At 54.5% G+C, this 26,724-nt stretch overlaps 1 protein-coding gene across 1 annotated transcript in view; it reads right to left on the bottom strand.

The window, feature by feature from the left end:
* The window catches only part of PITPNM3 (PITPNM family member 3), a gene marked incomplete at its 5' end in the record, with an annotated part of 72,578 nt that overhangs the window by 8,095 nt on the left and 37,759 nt on the right, over positions 1 to 26,724 (bottom strand). Inside the window, 14 exons of the mRNA XM_081162041.1 lie at positions 913 to 1,096; positions 4,155 to 4,304; positions 4,566 to 4,714; positions 5,062 to 5,178; positions 7,955 to 8,071; positions 10,878 to 11,026; positions 11,549 to 11,743; positions 13,024 to 13,194; positions 14,475 to 14,647; positions 17,037 to 17,218; positions 17,653 to 17,775; positions 18,298 to 18,487; positions 21,292 to 21,527; positions 21,957 to 22,033. Of these exons, the coding sequence (XP_081018167.1) occupies positions 913 to 1,096; positions 4,155 to 4,304; positions 4,566 to 4,714; positions 5,062 to 5,178; positions 7,955 to 8,071; positions 10,878 to 11,026; positions 11,549 to 11,743; positions 13,024 to 13,194; positions 14,475 to 14,647; positions 17,037 to 17,218; positions 17,653 to 17,775; positions 18,298 to 18,487; positions 21,292 to 21,527; positions 21,957 to 22,033 (2,213 nt within the window). The remainder of the gene's footprint in view (positions 1 to 912; positions 1,097 to 4,154; positions 4,305 to 4,565; positions 4,715 to 5,061; positions 5,179 to 7,954; positions 8,072 to 10,877; positions 11,027 to 11,548; positions 11,744 to 13,023; positions 13,195 to 14,474; positions 14,648 to 17,036; positions 17,219 to 17,652; positions 17,776 to 18,297; positions 18,488 to 21,291; positions 21,528 to 21,956; positions 22,034 to 26,724) is intronic.

Raw genomic sequence — 26,724 nt, 5'->3', positions numbered from 1 at the left:
ACCAGATAGTAAATATTTCAGTCCCAGCACTGTATTGCAGCTTCTCAACTGTTCCATTATATCTCGAAGCAGCCATCAACAACACAGCTCATGAGCTTGGCTACGTTGGAATAAAACTATTTATGGACACTGAAATCTGAGCTTCATATATCTTTCACATGTCAGGAAATATTACTCTCCACTTGATGTCCCCCTCAACCATTTAAAAGTATAAGCTCATAGGTCAAATAAAATAGGCTGCTGGCGAGATTTAGCCCCTGAGTCACAGTTTGTCAACCACTGGTCTAGATCAGTGGGTCTCAAAATTTTGTAAGCAGCAGGATCCCATGGAGGGTTTGTTAAAACACAGATTGCTGGGCCCCTCTCCAGAGTTTTTGATCCAGTAGATCTGAGGGAAGGATAGAGAATCTGCATTTCTAATAAGCTCCCAGGATTCTGTGCCTTGGGTCCTGGGAACAGAATGTGAGGACCAAACCGCAGCTCTGGGTCAAAGCTCCGAAGAGCACAGCCCACATTCTGTTTGTCTCTGGGTGGCCCCAAGGCTGAGGACAGGTAAGAAGCACAGTAGACCCTAAGTGTCTGTTGAATGAACAACCAAGTGCAGACACGAGAGTGCAGGCTTTAGGGTGAGGAGATGAAAAGGGTGAAAGCCTGACTCTGAGATCTTGGGCAAGTCTGTGAGCCTCACCTTTCTCAGCTGTCACTGAGGATAACAACACCTACCTGGAAAGGCTATAAAAGGAACCACCGAGATCCACGCTTGTGTGCTTTGCAAACTGGCCATCCGCGTGCACAACAGGAGGTGGTGGGGTAAACGGATGAGGGCCCACTGGGGTCGAGGGAGTATGGAGGAGGGCCCTGGAGGTCTCACCCCCTCCCAGGCCACAGCCCAGCCCGGGGCTGGCCGCTCACCTCCTGCACGAGGTTGCGGAGGAAGATGGCCTTCTGTCGCAGCGGGTCGTGCACCAGCCCGTCGGAGAAAAAGATCATGCCCTGCGGGAAGTTGTGCTGGGACAGCCAGGAAACCACGCGCTGCTTCTGCATGTCCGGCCGCCCGGTGATGTAGAGGATCATGTAGCCCAGGTCCTGCCAGTGCCTGGCGAGAGGGCATTCGTCGCAGCGTCCAGCCCACACCCAGCCCGTGCTGCCCAGCGGCCTGCCCCACCTGCTGCCTCCCTGAGAAACCAGAGTTGGCTGCTCCGAGGAGTGCTCAGGAAAACCAGGGGGACCCCAAACCCACACTCCCAGTTGAGCCCCCCATGAGTCCTGAACGTCTCTCTTGAATGGTCCAAAGGCACCGCATGGTCACAGCCAACCGATCCCCCACTTCTGCCCCCGCTGCTCATGTCCCCTTCTCTGTGGTGCTGGCAATGTAGTTCAAGTTTCTGGAGCCAGAGACAAGCACTTTTGATTCCTCCCCTTCCTCTCCTTCCTCCTCCAATCAGTGAGCCAGCCGTTCATGCCACCAGGCAGGATCTTTACTGCACGTTCTCACTTCAGGCCACGTCTCATCCTTAGCTCAGGCCTCATGCCTTGCCGGGGCCACTAAGGAGCCTCCTAGCAGGCCTCTTTGCCTCCACTCCCCCCACTTCAATCTAACCTGGGCTGTGCAACCTTAGGCAGGTTACTTAACCCCCAGGGTTTCAGTTTCCACTTCTGCAAAATGGGGATAATATTAGCAACTACTGTGCAGGTCATCCTAAGGGTGAAATGAATTAATCCCAAACGTTCCAGGCCTGCTGTGCTCTACACAATTGCAGTACTATTATCCCCTGTACTGTTACCACGGTGATGTTTGTAAATCACAAATCTAACCTGATTACTTCTTTGCCTAAAGCCATTCCTGGTTCCCCCGTGCCCTGAGGTCACAGCCCTCTCCTCACTAGTGTCCCTCCATGCTGTGCCCTTGAGCCTGGCCTCCCCCCAGTCACACGGAGCTGCTTGGCTGCCCCGGACCAGCCTGGCGCTCTCCTACTGCACGCCCCTCCTCTAGAGGGCCTCATGGCTCCATTTCCTTACATGCCCATCCTCCCATCTTTCCAGGCCCCCTCCTCCAGAAAGGCCTCCCTGCTTCCCAAGCTGAAATCAGCGTCTCTTCTCTGTGCTCTCACAGCACAGTGGGTAGTGTCCCCGCTGCCTTCACAAGGCATCCTGGCTGTAAGAAGTCAGATTAGTGCAGACTTGTCTGGGAGCTTCTGTGGCACTAGCCACCCACTGGCTACTATAGATGGGGGTTTCCAGGCCTAGAAGATGATCTAAGAAATTTGAAGAGGTTTTATAACAATGCACAGGCCCCAGTGTCACCCCCAGGGAGTCTGGTTAGTCCTGAGGTGGGGTCCAGTGGCCTGTGATGACAAAAAGCAGCTTCTGATGAGCAGCAAGGTTTGCAGGACACAACAGTGGCCCAGGAGCCCGGGGGAAGGAGGTGAGAGCACCGGAAGGACCCTCAGAGAGGAGGGACCAACCACAGCCTCCCCTTCCCAGCTGTGGGATGCTGAGTGCGGTGGGGGACAGGGTGACAGTGGAGAAGATGTTGTTATGGGAATAAATGGCCCAGCCTTATACGGGAGAGGTTGACCCCTGAGATGACATTGAGGCTGTCCTTGACCTGTTCCCGCAGGGCCAGTAGGCATCGTGAGGTCAGCAGTCTCCTAGGAGTCCCTGAGCCAGGCCAGTATTCTCTCCCCAAAGTGATCACTGCTCCTGGGGTGAGACAGGAAAGTCCCTACCCCAACACTAAGAGCTCCCAGGACCCAGGGTCTGTTCCACTCTTAGGGTTCTGACCACTTGGAGTCCTGGATCAGTTTCTCATGCCCCTGACTTGTTTTCCCCACAGGACTGTGAGATTCCTCCTACTAGGACCTCTCTCTGCATCGGTGCCCACAACAGAGCCTGACTTAAGAAAGGGTAGATGGAGGCAGGGGTGGAGGGAGCCAAGGAGGGCTGGAAGAACTGAAGTGGAGCCTCTTTTGCTTTTCTATTGGCAAAACCCTCTGCCCGTGTCTCAGCAAAACAATAGCCCTGGGGGCCTGTGTTTCCAGCCACCCTCCTGCCCCTTCCAAATCTGGTCTCTAAATTCCAAGTACCCTAACCTGTCCCACCTGTTCCCCACACATGCTCTGCTCTTCCCTGTCCCTGTCACCTTGCAACCTCCTTCTTGGCCTAAATCAATCAATATTTGTACAATGGCATGGTTTGAAAAAATATATACATACATCCTTCAGCAGCTATCTCAAATACTGCCTCTCTCAGGAAGCCTACTATGCTTTCTCCAATCAGCTGGAATAGCTCCCATCTCTCAACTAGCACTGTATGTTAGCTAGGTTAGAAAGATGGCCCCTCAGTGAGCCATAGGTCCCAGTATTCACACCTTTATGTGGCCCTGTCCCCCTGAATCTGGACTGATCCTGCGAGTAGCTTATAACCAATAGAAAGCAGTGGAAAGGACACTGTGACTCCCAAGGCTGGGTCAGAAGAAGGCTCGCAGCTTCCACCTGGGTGTCTAGGAACCAGGGGAAGCTGAGCACCTTGTACAAGGTCTGAATAGCCTGAGACCTCCCAGGCTAGCCACGGGGAGCAGCCACATGGGGAAACAGAGCCACCCAGATGAGGAACAACATATGCATTCAGGAGCCAGCCCTCGTGAACATCCAGCCCCGTGGAGCCTTCAGATGACCCCCAGCCCAGACCACCTTCTGACCAAAATCGCTAAGAGACCCACATGAGAACCTTTCGAAAGAACGCAGTCAATCCGAAGAACCATGAGACAATAATAAATTATGATTTTAAGCAGCTATGTTTGGAGCCATTTGTGACACAGCAAGAGATCATCAGAACACCGGAATTCATCCTGATTGGGGTGGGAATGTGAGACGCCGGGCCTGATTCCCTGCCAAGAATGCTCAGACAGTGTTAGGATAAGCGGAGGAGGGAGGACAGGCAGGCGGGGGAGAGAGGGCCTGGGGTCTAGAAAGTGGCAGGGAGAGTTCAAGGACGCTGGGTGAATTAATACTGGAGGTGAAGCCAGGGCTCCCGGCTCCTGGCCCGGAGGCCAGCGGCATTCCTAGAGGAAACCGGGAAAAACACCCACCTCCCCCAGGCCTGCTGGCTCCTGCGCGGGGAGGACATGTCCCTTGCACAGGGGTGGCACTCACCGAACAACGTCCACTGCCCCCGGCCGGACCTTGGGGTCACTTCCCATGATGGACACGCTGGCCGCAAAGGACCCGTCGATGCTGAATACCACGCACTCCATGCCGCGGGGCAGCACCGTGAGGTAGCTCATCGCACAGGTCTGGTCGCCTCTGAAAAGTGCCACCTGTGGTCAGCTATGTGCTCAAGGTCAGGGGTTAGCCTGAGGCCAGAGGTCAGAGCCACTGGGTCAGAGCTCAGTCTGGGGCCAGGGTCAAAGAGAATCTGATGGTGACCTTGTCCATTTTTCTCTCTCCCCACAGACAGGGCTGAGGCCCGAAAGAGAGCACCGAGGGCCCCATCTTCTGGATAGACTTGGCTGGAAGGGTCATGACAACGGGTGCACCACCGTGAGAGTGCTTCCTGGGTCTCACCTGACGACCATCTTCACGGGGTAGACGCCGACACCCAGGCGCCGGGGCCGCGGCACGCTGTACGTGATCCGGCCACTGCTGTTGGTGATCTCCGTGTCCAGGTGCACCCAGCGGCCTGAGGACGGTTCTGCCATCACCAGGATGTCCACCTGCAGGCAGCAAGGGGGCCAGGGAATTCACTGAAGGCTGGGGGTGCTGCAGGCTTGGCTCAGGGGCTCGGCCAGGAGCGCTCTGCCAAGACAGCAGGCTCCGGAGCTTGGGCTCCTGCCTGACGCTTCCTGGCTCCTACCACCCTCTCCCTCCACTGCAGCCACACTGGCCTCTCAGATGCACCCAGTTCAGCCCTGGCTCCTGGCTCACCCTCCCTGACCTCCCCGGCAGGTGAGTGTCTGCCAGCTCAGCGCCCCCAGAGCCCTCACCCCACGTGCCATGAGGTGCCACGAGGCCCTTGGTGCTCGTGTGGTCAGTCAAAGCAGGGATGGCCCAGCCTCCTTACCTTCTCTCCCGTCAGAGCCACCATATCCAGGGGCCCGTACATGAACCGTCCCACCAGGACCTGGGGGCCGTCCTCGGCAGCAATGACGTCATTGGCCCGGTGGTTAGCGGTGACATTCTGGAAGGACAGAAAACAGCTCAGCCTCTGCAAGTGGGGCTGGGCCTTGCGTTTTCATTGCATTGTCCTTAGGATTCGCTGGAGGGACTTGGACCTGCCACGTCCTGCCTCCCCATCAACCCCCATTAGAGCTTCCGAGACGCGTTCCCATGGAACCCACAAGAAAACCAGCCCCTTAGACCCTAATGCCACCTCCCAGGAGCCCCGGGGTCCCTGGAGATGAGCATTCTCAGCTCTCGATTCTCCCCATGCCCCGAGGAACCGCCAGTCCTCGCAGCTGGTCATCCTCCTAGTCCCTAAGCTGGGAACTGCGGGGCAGCTTCTCCGCTTCCTTCCACATCTCTGCTCACAGTCGACAGCCAATACCACCGTCCTTTCTTAGTGGAAGATTTCAAACGTACAGGAGTAGAGAGAATCGGGCAACAAAGTCTCGTGTGCCTGACCCCAGCTCCTCCGCTTACCCCCTCGCAGCCACTCCACTGTCCTTCCCTTGCTGAATCCCCACCCGACCCCACCCAGATGACTTTGGAGCCATCCCCGACATTGCATCATTTTATCTGTAATCATCCCAACATCCCCACCTTTCTGCCCTCCGGTTTCAATTCATTCCACAGCTCATTTCCTTGGCCCAAACACCCCACCCACCCCCCACCCCCCACTCTAGGCCTGGCTTCAACACCCAAGTCGCTCGGTCTGGTGGCCCTTCCCTTACATGCCTGCCCATGTGGCATCTCTCCCCACACCCATGTTACCTCTCGCCTGGGCTCTGCTAATAGCTTCTTAATGAAGCTCCTTATTCAAGAATAATCCCCTGGCAGATCCATCAGCTTTATAAAGCACAAGTCTGTTAACACCATTGCCCTCTGGATGAAGTCCAAATCCTGAGCTCAGCATTGAAGCCTGGCCTGGGCAAGCTTTTCAGTCTTCTTTCCTGCTGCTCCCCTTCCAGACCCCTACGGCCCTTCCAGGTGGGCTCTGCAGTGGTCTCCAGGCTTTTGCTCACACTGGGCCTCCCACTCTACATGTTATCACTGGCCCTCTGCCCCCATATTCCAGCCCACCCACTATGACCCGACTCAACTTTGTCCTGTCCCAGAAACACTGCTTCGACCTCCCAAATATGGTCTCTACCTCTTCTCAATTCCCATGGAATTTTAATTCAATTCAACAAACATTTGCAGTCACCTCGTCTGCACAGGTCCCTTAGCTGGGATTTGTGGACACAAAGAGGAAGCTAACCCTGGCCTGGGAACACTCTGTCAGTGCAAAACACAGGAGGGAGAAGAGTTGATTCATGGAAACAAACATATGGAAAGATGCTCGACCTCACTAGTCATCAGGGAAATGCAAGTCATACCCACTAGGATGACTAGAGGCAAAGAGACAGATAATAACAAGTGTTGGCGAGGATGTGGAGATGCCGGGACCCTCATACACTGCTGAGGGGAATGTAAAATGATGTCACTGCTTCAGACAAGTTTGGCAGTTCCTCAAATCATTAAACTAGAGTTACCGTTTGACCCAGCAATTCCACTCCTAGGCATATGCCCAGGAAAAATGAAAACATCTGTTCACATAAAAACCTGCACACAAATATTTATAGCAGCATTATTCATAGTAGACAAGAGGGAGAAACAACCCAAATGTCCAAAAACTGATAAATGGATAAACAAAAATGTGGTATATCCATATAATGAAATATTATTCAGCCATAAAAAGGAATGAAGTACTGGTACATGTTATAACATGGAAGAACTTTGGAAACATTATGCTAGGTGAAAGAAACCAGACACAAAAGACAACATATCGTATTGTTCCGTTTGTGGGAAATGTCCAGAACAGGCAAATCTATAGAGACAGAAAGTAGACTACTGATCGCTTAGGGCGGGGAGATGGGAGTAGGGGGATGATAGCTAAAGGGTAAGGGGCTACTTTTTGAGCTAATGAAAATATTCTAAAATTGACTGTAGGTGTAAGGTTGCATTCATCTGTAAACACTAAAATCTATTGAATTTTAAGTGGGCAAATTGTATGATACCTGAGTTATATCTCAATAAATATGTCTAAAAAGTCAATTCATGGAGCACTGATCACCTTCTACCTTTCAGGACAGTTTGTGGAGTCTATGTCTGATCGTCCCACCAGACTGGAAGTGCCCCCATAGCAGTGGCTGTTTCTGTAAATGCCTATTCTCCACTCACTCCCTAAAAGAGGGCACTGATGATTGTTTACTGAGTAAACAAATGAATGTTGTATACACACCAAACTCCTATTTATACTTCAATACCCTATAGAGGTGACTCTTCATGGAAGCCATGCATGGCCTGCCCTGCAATTCTTTTTTCTATCTTCCTCCTAATCTTTGTCTCCCTCTGTCACAGCAAATATCTCTCCAGACCATATTTGGTGAGTCAGACTGTGAGCCCCGTGACCATGGGCAGGAATCTTTCCAATTCACATCCGCACCTACAGAGGCCTGGCATAGAGCAGTCACTCCATAATTGGCATCTCACCAGCCCCAGTGACCAGGACCCTTATTCTTGGGGCTCCTGTGGAGTCAGGCCACCTGGAACTGGCTCTCCCACCTCACATTTACCCCACCCCCCACTGCAGCACTATGAACCTCATCTAAGCATGAAGTCCTGCATGTGTGAGCGCTCAGCCCTGAAGGGCAAATCAAAGGCCTTACCTGCCATGTGGATGCCCCAGCCCCCAAGGCAGCCCCACCTCCCTGAGGCCACATCCCAACCAGTGTGTCACTCTAACAAGCACATACCCGCAGCTTGACCTGGGTCCTCTTACGAAGCCACTTCTCCCGGGGGTTAGCGGGGCTCAGGGCAGCAGGATCCAAGCCAGTGCTCTCCTTGACGGTCACACTCTCATAGCGCATCACCTGATAGACACCAAGCAGGGCTCCAGGTCAGGCCATTGCAAGGCCTCCCCTCCTTCCCAGGTGTCAGGCAGAGGGCCCACCCCCAGGCCTCCTGCCCTCCCAGCTTGGAACCCTCTGGAGGCTGGAGACCCAGGACCCAAATGCTCTCAGGCCTGGGAGCAGTCTCTACCCTCCACACACAAACTTAACAGCTCCCTGCATCTGCACCCACTCTCTGCCTTCCCTCCTGTTTCGTAGGTGGCCTTCACCTAAGGCCCCTGAAGCCCTGATCCCAGGCCCTCCTGCCTACTCAAGGTCATTGCTCCTGCCCACTCCCTCTCAGTGCTAAGAAACTGGTTAGTCCCTCCCTGCTGAACCATCAATCTCTTTTTCACATAAATATACTGTAACTATGATCACTTTTAAAAAAGGAAAAAACACACTCCCTAGGACCCCTGTGTCTCTCCAGTGTCCATCACACGTCTCTGCTCTCCCTTACCCTATGCTCTGTCTCCCCTCCCTGCCCGCCTCTTCCCTCTGCCCAATCCAATCAGGCCTCTGTCCCATGGCTCCGTGGAAGCCATTCTCACCAAAGCCACCAGTGGTGACTTCCATTCTGCCCGACTCAAAGGTCCGCTCTCACCCATCCGCTCTCAGCTCTCCTCTGACCTCAGGGGTTGTCTCCTTCGGGGCCTCCTCTCTCCCCCATGGAGCTGCAGGACTCAGCCTGGAACTTCTCCATCTATGGAAACTCCCTCAGTTCTGTGGTGGTGTGATTTATCGTAAGAAATATATATTTGTTTTTTATCCCCATTTATGGCCTGGAACTCCTAAAACCTTTGTAATTTCCAAAATCATGAGAGAGCAACAAAGGTGTCTTTTGTTAGTGAGGTGACTTTGGGGGCTGGTTGCCAGGAAAATGAACCTTGTGAATAGAAGGTTTGAACTTTCAGTCCCAACTCTTAACCTCCAAAGGGGGGAGAGGGGCTGGAGGCTGGATCGATGGCCAGTGGCCAATGATTTAATCACTGCTGCCTATTAATAAAGCCTCCATAACAACCTCCAAATAGGTTCGCAGAGCTGCCGGCTTGGTAAGCACTCGGAGATTTGGGAAGAGCATTGCCCCTGGTGAGGGCAGGGAAGCTCCCACCACTTCCCCACACCTTGCCCTATGCGTCCCTTCCATCTGGCTGTTCCTGAGTTACATCCTTTTAACAAAATAAACCAGTAATCTAGTAAGGAAAATGTGTCTCTGAGTCCTGTGAGCCCCTCTGGCAAATTACAGTCATCAAACCCAAGGAGAGGTCACTGGAACCTTGATCAGTCCCTCAGAAGCCAAGGTGACACCCTGGACTTGTGATTGGCATCTGAGGGGATTGAGGGTCAGACGTGTGGGACTGAACCACTACCCTGAGGGAGCTGAGCTATTTCCAGGTAAGCAGTGTCGGAGCTGAGTTGTGTAAGACACTGGCTGGTGTTGGAGATCTGCTTGGTGTGGGAAGAAACCATGGACTGGAATTGGTGTCAGAACCAAAGCATGTAGCCATCACTGGCCTTAAATGCCATCCAAGCTCTGATCACCCACATTATTTTTAAAATATATTTTTATTGATTTCAGAGAGACAGGAAGGGAGAGGGAGAGAGGGACAGAAACATCAATGATGAGGGAGTCATTGATCAGCTGCCTCCTGCATGCCCCCTGCTGAGGATCGAGTCTGAAACCCAGGCATGTGCCCTGACCAAGAATCAAACCTCAGTCTCCTGGACCATAGGTCAATGCTCAACCACTGAGCCACACCGGCTGGACTGATCATCCACATTTTATCTAACATCTCCCTAAACTCCAGACTTTCCACTCACCTTCCCTCTCAACATCTAGCAGGCATCTCACCCTCCCAGGCCCAGATCCAAGACTCAGTCCCCACCCCACCCCCAGTCCTGCTCTTCCCAACCCTAAGGGATGGCACTACTGGAAGTGTTCAGGTGGAGCAAGAGCTGTTGGCCTGCCTTCTCCCTCACAGCTCAGACGCCAGCAAGTCCTGTCACCACAGCTCAAACCTTCAGCACAACTCAAACTCTCAGCACATCTCAAACCCTCACCGCAACTCAGACCCTCACCGCAACTCAGACCCTCACCACACTCAAACCCTCACCACAACTCAATTGCTCCCCACAACTCAGACCCTCAGCACAACTCAAACCCTCACAACTCAGCCCCTCAGCCCAGCTCAAACCCTCAGCACCTCTACTACCAGCACCTTAGCCCAAGCCGCCCTCTTGAAGCCGGGCTCCTATGCTCACCTCATGAAGGGCCTCATGCTTTCTCACCCCCAAACAGCAGCAGGCCTTTCTTCTAAAAACACAAGTCAGTGGATATCTGTCCCTTGCTCAGAACTCTACAATAGTCTCTGGTTGGACCCCGCATAACATCAAACTCCTGACCTTGGCCATGGAGTCTACAGGTGACCTAACCCCCCCCCACACACACACACAAGGCTTTCCCTCTGCTCCGCCTGCCTGTCTACAGGTGAGGACAATGAGACCACAGGGAGCAGACATCTATAACTCCAGTCTCCAAGTTGAAACTGGGGTACATTTTCCTGTGTAGTTTCTATTTGATTTTCTAGAAAGCACCCGACCGTTAGCCAGAAGCCAGCTCTCTTTATGAAGCCCACGGTCTGGCTATGCCACCCTCCCACTTGGCTGGGTGCTCCAATGACTTCCCGATGGCCGACGTGGCCTGCAGGGTACACCTCTTCTCCAGACACAGAAGGATGGGACCCTCCAGAGGGCCCTGCAGGCGGAGCCCAGACAAGGGGCGCAGTACCTGTCTCAGGATGAAGGCCACCACGTCCGTGGACTCCCAGTAGCTGGCGTGGAAGAGGTGGGGAAGCGCCACAGTGGGGAAGGCTGTGAGGACCTCCGGGCAGTACAGGGCATAGTCGATGCGCTTGGCACCCCACCACTTGGCCGTGACTGTGGGGTCGAGAGGAAGGTGAGGACAGAGTAGACCACCTGGGGCCTTGACCCAAGGGGCAGTGTGACACCCTGTTGCACAGACACAGTGGTGGGCGTCCCACTGGGGGCACAAGTTTGAGGCCAGCACCCAGATCAAAACTAGCTCTGGGACTTACGCTGCTTCTCTTCCCACCTCTCGCCCTCCCATCCTCTAGGACACGTGCTGCAGACTGGTCCCCAGGAATGGGGACCCATGGAGGCGTCCACAGCCCCACCCCAGGGCTGCTGGTCAGCAGGGTTCCCAGTGGAAACTGAACGTTGGATCAGGGCTCTGGCTGTGGTCAGAGCTCAGTCTATGCCTGGAGAGGTCACAGCTCAGTGCACAGACAGGGGTCAAAGTTCTCTCTGAGGTCACAGTTCAGTCTGGGTTTCCATTACCCCTCCCCTGCCCTCAGCAGCTCTGGCAGTGGACCAGCAGCCACCCAGGGGAAGGTCTCGCTCCCCTGAACCCAAGGAGGGCCCCAGAAGACCCTCACTCACTGCAGGAGATGCCAACGGGGGCCAGGCTGTCCGAGGACTCTGAGCTCTCGCTGTTCGAGCTGCCCTGGCTCACCCTCCGCCCCAGGGACTGGGACCTCCGGGCCTGGGTGGGCGAGGCGGGGGCATCCACAAGAGGCGGGCTTCCCTGGGAGCTGCCCTCCAGGAAGAGGGCGCTGTGGGTGTGCAGGGCATCAGCTGGAGGGAGAATTTCACAGTCAGGGCCGAGCAGCATGTTTCCAATGGAGCCACCCATGCTGTGCCAGCCCATGCTGGGTGGGAGTCTGGGTGCTCAGAGCTCACCCACCCCGGCCCTGCTCTCTCGCCTGCCCGACGGGCAACCTGCATCCCTCGGCCTCCTGAACCTGGTTTTGACTCCTTTCCCACAGTGCATTGCTGGGCCTCAAGTCCTCTAAGCTGTGGGTTACGCAGCACAGGTCAGGGTCCCAACCATCACCTCTCCCTTAATAGAACCGCCGAGGAGGCCTCTGGGGAGTGCCCTCCAAGCACCAGCTGAGGTCACGGGTGACCCATAACCATGTGCTTTTGTATCCAGCTTCTCTCCTGAGCTACAAGGGACTGTGGCTGAGCCCAGAAATAAATGGGGACCGCAGCCTGGGAGCTAGGGTGCTCCCTGGTGGTGGGGGTATGTCCTGACCAAAGAGGGAGGGGGGAAGGAGGTTTTAGAGCCTCTTTTGTCTGTGGAAGATTCTGACAAAGCAGAGCTTTGGAAATTGAGTTTTCATTGAAACGAGGTGGGGTTAGTTTTAAATCCTGAATGAGCCACATCCACAGCACTCCCCCCTCAGTCTGCCCCACACCTCTGAACAGGCTCTGGGGTATGGAGCCAAGGCTCACATCTCTAAGCCCCGACTGTCCACTACAGGCCTCCCCTTGACCTCACTCCAGTTTATGCCCAGCTCACCCCACTTGAGCCCTGGAGGTCACTGGCCCTCCCCCAAACCCACCTGCCCTTGCTTCCGCTGTTCTCTCCTCCAACCCCATCCTCCAGCTCTTCTCCACCTGTCCAAATGCCTTGGTCAGAAGCCGCCTCTTTGTGAAGCCTACCAGGATGAGATACTCCCTGCTCTGAGCCTCAGAGTCCGGGCTGGGCACTGGGCAACAGCCCTCAGCTGGGCCCCGGGACTTTCCATCAGGTCTGACAGCTCGAGTCTTATGCTGGCCCCAGACTCAGGAGCTTAGACAGGCGTTTATCAGGGAGCAGAGCTTGGGTCTCTGAGCCCCCAGATGCCTCCAACAGAGCAGGTGCTCGCCCAAGTGGGCTGTTTGGAAAGCAAGTGAGTCAGCTGTTTGCCTGTTTTATTCCCCAAGAGCATACAGCCCCTGCTCAGTTGGGTCTAGTCGCTCCATCAGCTGACAGCCTGGAGAGGCTGGACTTGAGATGGCGACCCTGGAGTGCCACCTGGCTGGGCCAGCCTCTGGCTCAGCACACTCTCTCACACTCCCCAAGAGCCTACCGAGGAGGAGGGACTGTCCGTCGCCCAGTGGGAATCTCTGGTAGCGGGGCACGCTGACGGGCGGCACCAGGTGGAACTTGGGCTCCAGCAGCGGCTCAAGCCGTGAGGCAGAGGGGTCTGCGCAGTGGAAGAAGCTGTAGACCTGGCTGCAGGCAGGACGCACCTGGAACCCTGGGGGAACACACAGGGAAGCCCCTTGCTAGCACCTGCTCACTTGGCCTTAGAAGACTTCTAAGTGCAGCTTGAGTGCAGCTTTGAGTAGCCTGCTCCTCTGCTCAAGGAATGCCACAGCTCCCTGCTACGAGCAGGATCACAGCCATTATGCTCAGTTTGGCATTCAGGGTCTTGCCAGTCTGCCCCACCTGGGAGCCCTGCTATAGGCGCCCAGCACGGCAGCCACGGTGGCCATGGGAAACTCCCAGTCAGTCCTGCTGGGTGCCTTTCTCTGAGCCTTGGCTCAAGCCACCCCTTCCTAGCAGGCCCTTTCCCCACTATCTCCACTGGTCAAAGTCCTTTAAATTCTTCCAGTTTTCACTTAGTTGCTATCTGACCTGTGAAGCCAATCCAGGGTCTTTCAGTCAAGATCAGCTGCCCCTTCCTCCGGCCCCCACTCAATTCCTTGGCCTGGGGTAGAGTTCTTGGTTTGCCAGGGCCAGCAGTACGTCTCCCACAGACCAGCAGGTGTTTCCACCGAGGCTCCTCCTCCTCAGTGCGTCTCCCTGTCTCTCTGTGTCAGGGTGCAGGACTGTCCACATCCAGGGAGGCCTAGGGTTCCTTAGTGACATCAGGGCAGCAGTGGGACTCTGCCTCCTCTCCCCGCTTCATGCAGAGCCCCTCCCTGCTTCTCTGTCCTGTATTGTAGGTCGTCAGTGAGCTTTGGGACAAAAGAAGTTTGAGAAGCCCTGGTCTGTCCATCTCCAAGGTGTCTCCAGCCTCCTGCATCTTCAGAATCATGGTTTAACCACCTGCTGGTGCAAATCGCCTTGGCATGTATTTTAGAGGAAGGCGGGGGGTGGGTGACATTCAAGGCTGTGTACTGGAAGAGCAAAGGCACTGAGGGGGGCCTGGCTATAAATAGGGATCACTAAGACGGACCTGGCTGCAGTGGGTCTGCCTGGGCTCTGGGGAAGGAAGGAGTGGGTGCAACAGGGCAAATATTTATGGTTTCTCTTCCTATGGAGCATGACAACTGAACAACAGGGCCACGAATCGGCCAGGGGCATGTGACATGGAAAGTCCACCAGAGGCTACCTCACCTTTGCTCCATCTAAGGAAACTACCCCATTCTTCCTCCCCTCCCCTCCCCCGTTCTTCTCTTCTCTGTCCACTTTCCCCAACTTTATGACCTTCCCCGCCCCTGCCCCCACCCCCCACTCTCCCCAATTTGAGGACCTGACACAGTGGGCTAGTGACACAAAGGCCTCTCAGCCCCCAGACCGTGCCACACTCACCGTCCAGCCCGGGCAGCACCGTCCTCCGCATGGCCAGGACCAGGCCGAGGGGCGAGCCAAAGAGAAAGAAGTCAGACACGTCGAAGTCCAACCGGCCCAGGCTGACCTCCGGGAGCTGGGATGCCCCTGCCACAGGGAGCTCCGCCTCATCCTTCATCATGTTCGAGTGGATGCTGCCGGGGGGTGGGGGGGAAGAGAAATGAAGTTAGGGTTAGAGTGAAGCACTCACTTAGCAGGACAGTTGAAGTCTGGGTGTGGAGAGCCCAGCCCTCCATCTCTGGGGCAGGGCTCAGAACCAGAGTCCACTCATTGGACGCCATCAACACAAGTTGGCAACCATCTCAGCACTGGCCACTGAGGCCTGGCCACCACTTAGCTAAGGCAGGGGTCATCAGCCAACTTTTTCCGTAAAGGGCCAGATGGTAAGTATTTTAGACTTTGAGGACCATATGGTCTCCATCACATCTACTTCACTCCGCCGTGTAGCGTGCAAGCAGCCGTAGGTGGCACCTAAACAAATGCATGTGGCCAGTGAAACCTGATGCACTAAAACCAGCCAAGACCCTGAGAACACCCAAGCCTCCTACGCACTGGCAGGCCTGCCCCATCGTGCTGGTTTTGTGATGGCCACAAGGCAAGTTCCTGCACCATCTACTAGGGAAGCCCAGCTGGCCAATATACAGACCAGCTGGCTGATGTCAGTCCTGCCAGAACTAGGGCTTTCGCTGTAACTCATGTTCTAGGCAACCTGCAGACACAGATGCACACATCTTGGTCTTCCCTCCCCTCCAGCCTGCAGATGAAGCAGAGCTTAGAGAGAAAATGACAAGACACAGAATTCAATCATTTGCATCCCAGGCACTCACTTCCCCCAAAGAGTTCAAGTTGATGTTTAGCCACAGGCCTTGAGCAGGCTGCCCAGGATGGGCAGGAAAACCGGGGCCCTCCCTGGCCTTCCCGCTGGCATTTGAGTACAGCTTTGAGTTTAAGACAATCTGGTGGGGTTATATGATTGATGAATCAATTAACTGAATGCAGATTCAACCAACATACTCCAGTCAGAGAAGAAAGGGGATTTTAGGGATCACGATTGAAGCAGCATGTGAGCGAGGGTCCTGCATGCCACACGCCTCTGCTTCTCGTGGCATGAGCATCTCCCTGTGAGAACGATGACGCTGGTGTTTAACAATACATATTTCATGTACAGCATGGTCCCTAACCACACGCCAACTACTTAATTGCCAAAGAAACAGCCATCTGTCCCTGCACCAGAGGGAAAGCTGCCTGTGTTGGACCAGCTACTGAAAGCCTTCGGCTTCTTGTCACTCTCCAGATTTGGGGCTTTCTTAAAGGATTTTTCAAGGATGAACTAGAAATGTGGAGATTTTACTTTGCAACCCAGACTTGAAAAATAATCGCTTTTCTAAAGAATCATCTGTCAGAGGGGCTTTAAATAGCCAGAGATTTAACTATGCAGAGCCTTTGACCTAATAATTCCTCCTCTAGGAATCCATGCGAATAAAATAACCCTAATATGTACATAGATGTTTATGCACAAAGGTCGTCACCAGGGCGCTATTTATAATTTTGAAGAACTGGAAAAAGCCAAAGTGTCCAATGACTGTGATTAAGGAAATGTGTCCATTTACTCAATAAAATATTATTAAGAATATCTATCAAATATTTTTAATTATATGGGGGAAAAGATCACAGTATAAGGGGTGGTGTGTTGTGTGTTTTTTTAAGTAAAACTCAATGCAAAGCATGTACAAAAATATGCTGAAAGAAAATCACCCCAAAGCGTTAGCAGCGGTTCCCTCTGGGTGGTGAGATGGTCTATTTTCCAAATGCTGAACTGACCTCCTGCTACTTCTCACTTGTATAAGAAACAAGGGGGGGAGAGACAGAGGAAGGAATGGAGCAGAAAGGGAGGAAGGAAGAGGCGCTCCTCCAGGTTGGGGTCTGTGCTCTGTACCCACTTGTATCCTGAATAAACATGCAGATAATTCGGTTAGCCAGTGTTGAGGAACATGACTCTTCTAGAAGGTTAGAGGGTGCACAGTTCTATGGAGAGCCCTGCACGGCCTACATGGAAAAGTGTGTTGTGTGCTGGGGATTGGGAAGCCAGAGTGCTGAGTCCAGCTCTTCAGTCACTGGCTGCGTGATCCCAGGAAAGTTCTGAAATAGGAAGAACACACACCTGAAGTCGCTCACAAAACACACTTACAATGATCTTTTCTTTCACCAGATTCTTAAAACCATCAGAAATGTAGGCTGGGCAGCATTTACCAATTTGCAGAAGATGAAACTGAGGCTCAGGCATGTGAGACTGGTTGTCCCCTCTCTCTGAAAGTTGGAGTGGAGCAGAGGCGGAGTGCAGGGTCCAGGGTCTCAGCCCAGGGTCCATGGGGAGTGGCCTTGGTCTCAGCACTTGTCCCTGGGCCCCCATGGAAAGACCTGGGTCATATGACTGGTCCTAAGCCACCCATCTGATTCTAAGTCAAGGTGCTCTCTGCCCTGGACGCTTTGCCTGAAGGAAGGCGGGGCACAGGGAGTGGTCACCTTGATAGGAAGGCGTGATGCTGGGTGATGGCCTCGCAGTCATAGGTAGAGGAATCGCTCTGTTTCCGTGGCAACGGCCTCTTGGGCTCCTCATCTTCCAACGCGCTAGAGATGTCAATGCTGCTTTTGCTGAGCCGCTTGCTGCTGGCCAGACTGCACTCCTCCTCTGCCACTGGGGTGTCCTTTGGGACCAAGAGAGGACAGGAGGGTGCTGCAGTCACTGGAGACTCTGGGGCCCTGCCTCCTCCCCCAGGCACAAGGAACCCTTTTCTCCTAGACTTGAGAGGCAGTACGTCTTCCAAAAGGATCACGAAAGCCACCATGCAGTAGTGGTGGGACTTTAGTCACAGGGCTGTCTCCCACATCCAAAGGGATTAGCAATTTAAGGTGACTTTGGGCAGCTACCTAGGGACCCAACCCTAAATTAGCCCACTCTGGGCCTCAGTTTCCTTGCCTATGGTAGTAATCTCTTGCTACTTTTGTAAGACTGTGATACAATACATACTTTATAACCTAGGTTTCATGGTACACACGTCAAGGGTAACACTACTGCCCTCAGAGAGGCCCCTGCTCCCCAGGACAGACCCCTCCACCATTCCCACCCTCTGGCCCGCACCTGTGTGCTGCTGGTGCTCCCCTTCCGGCTGCTGCTGCCAGGGCTGTCACCCGAGGGCCCCGCACTGTAGCAGATGGCATCGAAGGCCAGGAGGCCCCCCACACAGTCCCCGATGAGACACACCTGCAGAAGGCACAGCTGAGACTACAGGCCTGGCCACTGCTGACCCCTTACCCCCACACCCATCCAGAGTGCAGGTCACCTGGATAACAAGGAACCTGTCCCAGGGAAGCCTGGAGAAGGGTGCTCATTCTGGTCCAAAGGTCAGCCTGAGGACAGGACCAGGTTAGGGTCAGGGGTCAGAGGCCAGGGTCAGCCTAAGGACAGGGGTCAAATTTAGGCCAGGTAGGCCTGAGAACAGGAGCCAGGCTGGAGTCAGGAGTCAAATTTAGGCAGGGTGAGCCTGAGGATAGGAATCTGGCTGGGGTCAGGGATCAGACTTGGACCAGGGATCAGCACGGGCTCGCAATCAGAACTCAGATGTTGACCTCATTCTGTAAAATGAGGTCAAGCCCAAAGATCTCAAAAGACTCCTTGGACTTCAGAAACTATGGCTCCTGTACAGCCTGGTCTGGATCCTTTGGGCAGATTCAAGCTCTTTTCCAGGTGGGGCCAAGGCGGGGAAGTGGGCACAGGCTGTCCTACCTGCCCACTGAAACCAATGCCATCAGGGGACTTGAGGAACTCTGCGTAGACCTGGTTGGCTTGCTCGATGACGGTGGCCACCGCATCCTGGTACTGTGGGGAGGAGATGGCCAACAGGGGCAGCACGGCCAGAGGGACGTGGTCCTGGCTGTTGCTGAGACAGCCCTCATCGTGGCTGTAGGGATTCAGGCTGCAGACAGGGGACCAAGGTAAGCCCAGTGGGGAACCAGGCACGGGGGAGGGTTTGAGGCTTTAGACTGGGCAGAAGAGAGCATGTGCTGGCCAGGAACTGGGCCCGCCACTCCTGGCTCTTCAAGAGAAAGTGCAGGCAATGGGGCAGGAGTGTGGGTGAGTGAGCCGAGCCTGTGCTGACCCCCCTACCAGCCCATGATGTGGGCCCCAGAGTCTCTTGTAACAGCAGCTCTCTCCTGCCCTATTCTGCATGGCACCAAAGAACACCCCAATCGTGGAAGAAGCCACTGGTGTCGGTCAGGGTGGGGACATATCATCACAGCAGACTTCCTAGAGAAGGCAAGGTTTGAACTAGGCTTTAGGGAAAGTAGAAAGGAGGAGAGAAGGTATGCCAGGCATGCCACAGCTTGGGGTGGGCACATAGCTGTATGCTCAATAGTGTGTCCATCATTCTGGGACAAGGATCCTTCATAGGATTTGCAGGCAGATCTATGACCCGGGAAGGGAGAGGAGAGCCTGCCCTATTGCATCCCCACTGCCAGTGGGTTGTCTGACCCCTGCATGGGCCCCCTCTCACTTCCCTGCCTCCCCACTGGGTGGCTCAGACCCATCTGGGCCCAGCTCCTAGCTGCCTGACCCTTTCCCCACCCTATCCCACCTGTACAGCCTCTGTCCCCTGGGGCACCAGCCCAGGTGACCTGGAGGGACCACAGGGGGAGAGATTGCCCAGCCACTACCCAGAGCCTGCCCTTTCCTCATAGCCTAAGTTCAGGCTGATTGAGGTTGAAACTGGGAGCAGGTTACAGGGCTCAGAGACCCTGAGCAGGTGACAGAGACCTCATGGTTTGCAAGGCGGGCCTAACAATCATTCCTCATCTCCAAAGAACACAAATTAGAGGAAACAGGCCTCAATTGCAGTCGGAGAGATTTTAATTAGCTAGAAAGAGCTCCCTCCCAGCAGTGATTAGGGCTGATGGATGGCCTGGCAAGGCGCTGCCTGGGGGAGAGGTATGCTCCCTCTCGCTGTCCCCTCAAGTGGCCAGGCCATCCATCTTCCCAGTGATCAGGCCTGGGCTGGGTGACCCAGCTCTGGGGGTTAGATGTCCTGGGGGTGAGGGGGTTGGGGGGATCCTGAGATTGATTATGAATGAGCCCAATTAACTCCAACTGTTGGAGTGTGAAGGGAATGAAGCCGTGTCAGCTCAGCTCTTCAAATCCAGGCAGCAGAGCAGACACAGAGCAGATGACTGATGAAAAAGCAGATTCCAGGGCCCTCTCTGCCAGATTCAGGCACCCTGGGGGTGAGGCCTGCCGCCTCGCGGTTTAACAAGAATCTCACGGCATTTGGGCCCTCGGCCAGGTTGGGGAACTATTGACCTAATCTCCTTCCTTCCCTCCAACTCTGATTGAGATCGGCCCTGCCCGTGTCCTGGAGCCCAGATAAATCAGACAGGTCTCTGCCCCCTACACAGAAGCCAACTTTCCTTTCTCTCATAAACCAGAAAATCGAAGCCCTGCACACATGCTCTCCCAACAGCAGGAAGCTGGGCACTGGCCTCCTGCCCCTCCCAGCGCTGCTGAGCCTGTTCCAGGCCACACCTGATTGAGGGGCTGGGAGGCCCTGTCCACCCTCCCCAAGCCCTAGAGGGGTAAAGGGCTCCTCTCTGTGAAACCTCAGGTTCTGGTACAGTTGACGTGACAGGGGGCGAGGGGCAAGATAGAGGTGTCCCTGCCCACCGTTCCTCCCTAACTGCAGAAAGCTCCCGGCTTCCTGTCCCCACAATTTGCGGGATGCTTTATTAGAAGGGTGCTCGGCAGGTGCTCAGGCCTTCTGTGCCCATGTTATCTGCGAGTAGCCAGGGCTCTGACCTGGTTCCCGGCTATTTCAACAGGGCAGGGACCTGGGAAACAGAGCCCTCTGGTCCTGGTGGGACCCCTGGTCTCCCTGTTAATCCCCCACGGGGACCCAGGCCTGGTGAGCATGCTGCCTCATCCCTGCCACCCCGGCCCTGTCCACTGATGGAGAGAGCGCGTTCTCCCCGGGAGGACTATGATGTAAGTCATGGGGCATCCCCACCATGCGCTTTCTGCGCCCCACACTACACTAGCTGCTTCGCACGTGCCAGCACACAGAATCCTCAAAAATCTCTGGAAAGTGGTTATTCTCCTGAGCCTCCCCATTTTACAGGTGAGGAAGCAGACAGTGAGAAGCTAAATAACTTCCCCCAGGCCACACAGCCAGAACTCAAATCCAGGCTGACCAAAGAGCCCACACATTTAACCATGTTATACTACTCTCAGCGCACGCCAAAGTCACCTCCTCCGGGAAGCCTCCCTGGCCCTCTTCCTGAGGGTCCTCACTGCCCTGTGCTACCTCCATTGAAGTTCACATCCCTACTGGGCTCTAATTATGTGGCCTGGGAGTGAGGCTGCCTGGGTTTGACTCCTGGCCCCTTTCGCTGGGTAACTCTGGGGAAAACTGCATTGCTTAACCTCTCTGCCTCAGCTTCCTTACCTGGGCCATCAGCCCAGGGCCTGTTGAGCACAGGAAGGGGACCTGAGCTGCCACGGGGGCCCGGCACCGCCTGGTCCCAGGCAGAGAAGGACAGTGCTAATTGTTTTGAACTCCGCTAACCACTTACCCCTAGTGATGCTCGTGGTTGGTCAAGACCTGACATCTCAGAGAGGCCTGGGCAGGTAGCTCCCCGCCCAGCTGGTATCCACATGGCAGGGGCAGCCCCTTTGCTTAGCCCCCCCCCCCCATCAGAGCCAGCCAGCCCCAACAAGCAGAAAGGGACTCACTTGGAGACCAGTGAGAAAGCCTCAGAGCAGATGGCAGGACAGGGGACAAACTTGATGAGGATGTGGCCCAGGGCTGCAGGGAAGTGGGCGCGTGTGACCTTCTCCAGCACGGAGCTGAAGGTGTGGATGTCGGCTGCCTTACAGGATGGGTCCCCTGAGCCTGTGTCCAGGACGTTCCCCCCGTGCAGCACCAGCAGGAGGACTTGGGTCTTGCAGGAGCGCTGTGAGCAGACTTCCTGAAAGGGACAGCAGTGGCAACAGAGAAACAGGCAGCAGGGAGATAGGGTGGAGGAGGGGTAACACAGTGAATCACACACACGCACACCAGCTGTAGCCAGAGAAGCAGGCACTGTGCCCAGCCTGTCTCAGCTCCAAGTCGGGGACCTCTCCAGCCCCCCATATGATGGAACCTCCTGTGCATTCAGAGTGAGGGGCACGGGTTGCCAGGAGGGCAAGCCCCTCAATGTCAGGGTGGAAAGAGTCCCAAGAGGCCCTCCTTGTCCATATGGGAGCCAGAAGCCCAGAGAAGGATAGGATGCTGCCCAGGGTCACACAGCAAGTCAGATGAGGAGCTGGATGGAAACTAGGGCAGCCTGTCTGCGCAGGGCTCTTCCTAAAATCCTGACTGCAGAGGTGGGCCCAGACCACTCAGACACTCAGCGTACCTCATTGTCTTCATGGATCTCAATGCTTCCCTGGGCTGGGAACTTCTGTCTTCTCAAGGAAACCCGGTACAGTTCTCCTGTGGCAGGAACAGAGGGGAGCTCAGCTGGCATGAGGCATGGGCCTATGGCCAGCGGAATGATAGGGTCAGAGCTAGGGAGTCACCCTGGCCAGCCCCTTGCCTCTGAACTCAACACAACACAAAACCCTTTCTCCTCCTAAACAAAGGAAGAGAGGCCATCAGGACGCTGTCCCGGTGGCCAGCAGAGTCACCTTGGAAAGGAACTACCCTGCTTTCCTTCACTAATAACAACAGCAACAGTATAAGGGTTGTTGATGGCTTCAACTTCCAGTAATAGAGAGAAATTTGGGCCAGGCATCCTTCTGAAAACAACCGCAGTTGCTGGATTTTAAAAATAATACAAAAAACATAACACAACTAAATATGTTTGAAGCTATCAGAGAGCTAGCAAGGCCTTAAGTTATGGGAACCCCACGCAGGGGAAGGTGGACCCTCAGAGAGGCAAGGCGAGCATCTGGGGCCACACTCATCACCACTCCTCACCCTTAGCTTTGGGGTGAAGCCAGCCGGCTGCCAGAAATGCTCTCCTTGCTTCTCTCAGCTGCCTGGGCTCAACGCCTCCACCTTCAGGAAGTGCTTCTTGGCATCCAACCCTCCCCGAGCTCTCCTTCCTCCAACACAGACAGTACACTCATAGACCAAATCTGGCCTACTGCCGGGTTTTGTAAATAAAGTTTTATTGGAATGCAGCCATGCCTATTCATTTACGTATTATCTGTGGCTGCTTATGTGGCACAGAGACTTTACAACCCACAAAACCTAAAATATTTACTGTCTGGCCCTTTAAAGAAAAGTTTATTGACCCTTGATCTAATCCCTGAATATCACTGCTTTGGACTTGAATGTACAGAGACCTCAAAGACATCCAACGGCCCCCTCACTGCCTACCCAATGGTGCTGCCACCAAGAGACAGTGAGGAATCCTTCCTTCCATCAAGCTGACCTCGACTCTTCTATCTCCCCATGAGAAGGATATTACTTCCTCTGTGTGACTGAGCCTCACAGCTAGACTGGGAACCACTTGTTTGCCTTCAATGACAGGGAACTCATCTCTTAAAGCAGCCATGTCAAGGCAAGGATGGCCCTTTCCTTCTTCTCACGTAGCCCACACCCCCTGCCACGAGCCTGCTGCACCCTCCTAGGAAGCACATTTGGAAACGGTCCTTCCCAGGGGCTCTGCAGACCACCCTGTAGTAGGTGGGCAGGTGTGGGTGGGAGCCCTGGCCAACGTGTGTCTGTGTCAACATCTCCTTGGCCACTACTGGCCCCAGGAGAGGGCGCATCTGCAAGGAATTCCAAATGAGACGCTTTTCTCAGCAGGGAGGTACATTTCTGAAATAGTCTGTCCTCACAGACACAACCCTGGTCTAAGGGTAACTGCTTTATGAGCTCGGAGCTGCTGCCCACACAGACAGAAAATCATTTCCTAAATGATGGAGGGCTTCGGCTTAGAGGAGAAAGGAAAAACTTGTTCTGAGGCCTGGCTCTGCCCAGCACTTCCTAATGCCTCATTTCTAACATCCTATAGACTTGCCCTGGACCTGGCTAAGAGAGACCTGAGTCCTGCCCTCGGGAAAGGGTTAAAATGAATGACAATAGAAGATGGCTCCGTTTCAGTGAGTACATATGTCCCAGGCATTATGTATTGTACAGGTATCATCTCATCTAGTCCCCACAAGTAATCTCTGAGTTTTGGTCCTCTTGTTATTACTCCATTTTACAGATGAGAAAACTGAGGCTTAAACAACCTAAGTCACTCACCCGTGGCCACACAATTGAGAAGACTAAGCGAGCTGGCACGTGAACCTAGCTAAGAGTGCCCCTCACTCAACCGAAGACGATGTTTGACAAAGTGCTCCCCCATCCATCTGACCTCCACAGCTTCCTGGGGAAGTGGACATTCTACAGAAGAAACAGGAGCACAGATTGATGTGACACCCCGAAGACTGAAACCCAGGTCTGCCACGGGGACCAGATCGCCAGCAGGAAAGAGAGTGTCCAGGAGGGAAGCCGAGTGCGGCTTTGCGTGTGCAGCCTCATGTGCTGCTGTAGGGCACGTGGACCGGGAGAAACCAGGAGCCGGCAGGGCAGGGCCGGGTTCGTCAGTGTGGAGCCTGGGAGGCCCCTGACTTCTGGGGCTGGGAGGGACCCAGTCGAAACTGTGGACTTTGGAGCCAGAACGCCTGAGTTCAAATCTTGGCTCTTACCACTGTGAGCTGCACCTCAGTTTTCTCACCTGGAATATGGGAATAATAGTAGCCACCTCCTAGAATGAGGGTGAGGCTATAAATAAGCTCACATATAGAAAGGGCTTAGAATGGGACCTGGAACGTAGTAAATACTATGTGTTAGTTGTTATTATTATTATTATTAATGCCATCCAGGGTGCACTGGGGGACACAAGACCACAGATGATAAGATGGGGCCAGCCATGGCCAGTGTGGCTCAGTTGGTTGAGCGCTGTCCCATGCACCAAGAGGTCACCGGTTCAATGCCCGGTCAGGGCACATGCCTGGGTTGTGGGCTCCATCACCAGCAGGGGGTGTACAGGGGGCAGCCGATCAACATTTCTCTCATCGATGTTTCTCTCTCTCTCTCTCTCTCACCCTGCCCTCTCCCTTTCTCTCTCTCTAAAAGCAATAAGAACATATTTAATAAATAAAAAATGGGGACATTGCCGCCTCCACACTCTCCTGCCCTGTCCCCAAGTCCTCCCTGAGCCCTGGCAGGCTCCCAGGCCTCGCTGGGCTGGGTGCCTACTTGTACCGGGGAGCCTGCGAGCTGTGTGATTACAGGACTAAGCACTGTGATTGCCACAAATTGCCATAGCGAGGCTATAAATAAGTTGAAGGAAGACACGAGGGTCCTGCCATTTCCCGGGTACCGTGCCCTCTCTTAGGTGGGGGCTGCATCCTGCACCCTCATTGATTACACAGACGGAGGAGCACCCACAGCCTTAACCTGCCTGTGGGCAGCTCCACGCGATGTTCTGGGCATCAAATCAGCGGACAAGTGCTGTATCCTGGCTGCGAATACTGCTGAGGCAGTTCCTGGCTCAGTGGGGATGGAGGACCAGCAGGGTTGTCCTTGGCACCCCTTACCCCTTCCCTAGAAGAGGGAAGAGTCTGGCCTCGTGCTGTTTGGGGTGGAGCCTTGCTTCCTTTCAATAAACAAAAGCCAGAGGCGCTTTGCTCTGGGACCGGGAAGAGGGGAGACCTAGCCTGCCAGATCCAGATTCTGGTCCCCAGAGAGTTGACTAGCAGGACCAGAGTTGCCCCACTGAAAGGTAGTCTCCTGTCTTAGCAGAAGCCTCTGCATACAAGCAGCAAGGCAGCCTAGAGGCCCCCAGCCTGCACTTTGCCCACAAGGGCTCTGCTCTTCCAAGAACCAGACATTCCCACCGCAACAATTGAGGCCACTGGCTCTGACTCACCCACAAGACACAACGCTTTCACTCCTCCATGCCCTTGCTCCATCCGAGCCCTCTGCCTGCTAAGCCCTTCGTCCCTTTGCAGATCGGCAAATTCTCGCTTGTCCTTCGCAACCATGCTCAGCTGTTACCACCTCTGAAAAGCCCTCTCAGATCTACTTCAGCAGACAGGGGTACCCCAGAGCATGCTGAGCTGGGCCTGGCTTATTGCTGTGAGGTTACCTATTTCCCCATCAGACTGTGGGTCCCTGAGAACAGGCTGTATCAGTTGTCACGGTTAGTGTGGTATTTTTATGAAAACTCATTGCAACTGGAGATCCAGGGTGCACACAGCCTGTGAGACAGCTCTAGGCTGCCAGTCCCCGGGGGGAGATCGAGTTCAGGGCAACACCATCCACTGGGAAGCACATTTTTTAACAGTCCCCAAGGAAACCGTATCGGAGAACCTCTGGGAATTCTAGAACAGCCCGGCCTGGGCTTTGTGGCTCTGCATCTGGAGGCTTCCCTAGAGTCTCTGGTGACAGCTCCTGGCAGGGGCCCTGGGTGGTGGGGAGCCGCACGCTGGCGGCCCACTTCCTGCTCATTGCTGTCTGCACGACCCTGTTCAGGCTGGTCCCTGCCGTGCCCAGACACAGGATGGGGGGAGCCCACAGCTGTTTTTGTGACAACACTTTGTGACAAGCTTGAGGTAGGCCAGCTACCACAGCGCCTGCTGCCAGCACCCCTGCCAGTCTTGGCACAAGGACTGGTGGCCCACCCAGCTCACTATGGCTCCTCCTGCCAGCTAAGGAGTGGAGGTTATTTTTGCTTAATCACCGCCTTAGAAAGACACAAATCGTTATCATCCCTTCCAATTACCCATGTGCCACACTGCTCTTGAGACAAAAGCCAAGGTCGCCACCCACACACTCAGCACCCTGAGCAGAGTCACCAGGCTTGGCTGAGGAGTCCAACTGTCTCCATTCTCTCTCGCCACCTGCAGCTGAGACCCAGGAGGGGTGGATGCGTGGGTGCCCCTGGCTAACACTGGCCACTCAATTTTACCCTCCATCCTACCAGCCCCTGCAGAGGCCCCATGTCCATTAGTCACCCCTGGGGTCAACTGAGCACAGCTGGGCCCAGCTTGAGGCCATGGGGCATGTCCTGAGAATTATTGACAAAAATATCAAGTCCTCTCTGAGCACGTGGAAGCACAGGCACTGGCATAAACACACATCTTGTATTTGAGCCCAATGGCTTTGCTATCTTGCTCTGATGT

The sequence above is a fragment of the Miniopterus schreibersii genome (assembly GCF_964146895.1).
Source record: "Miniopterus schreibersii genome assembly, chromosome: 16".
NCBI classification, from domain to species: Eukaryota; Metazoa; Chordata; class Mammalia; order Chiroptera; family Miniopteridae; genus Miniopterus; species Miniopterus schreibersii.
This window is presented reverse-complemented; position numbering and strand designations above follow the sequence as displayed.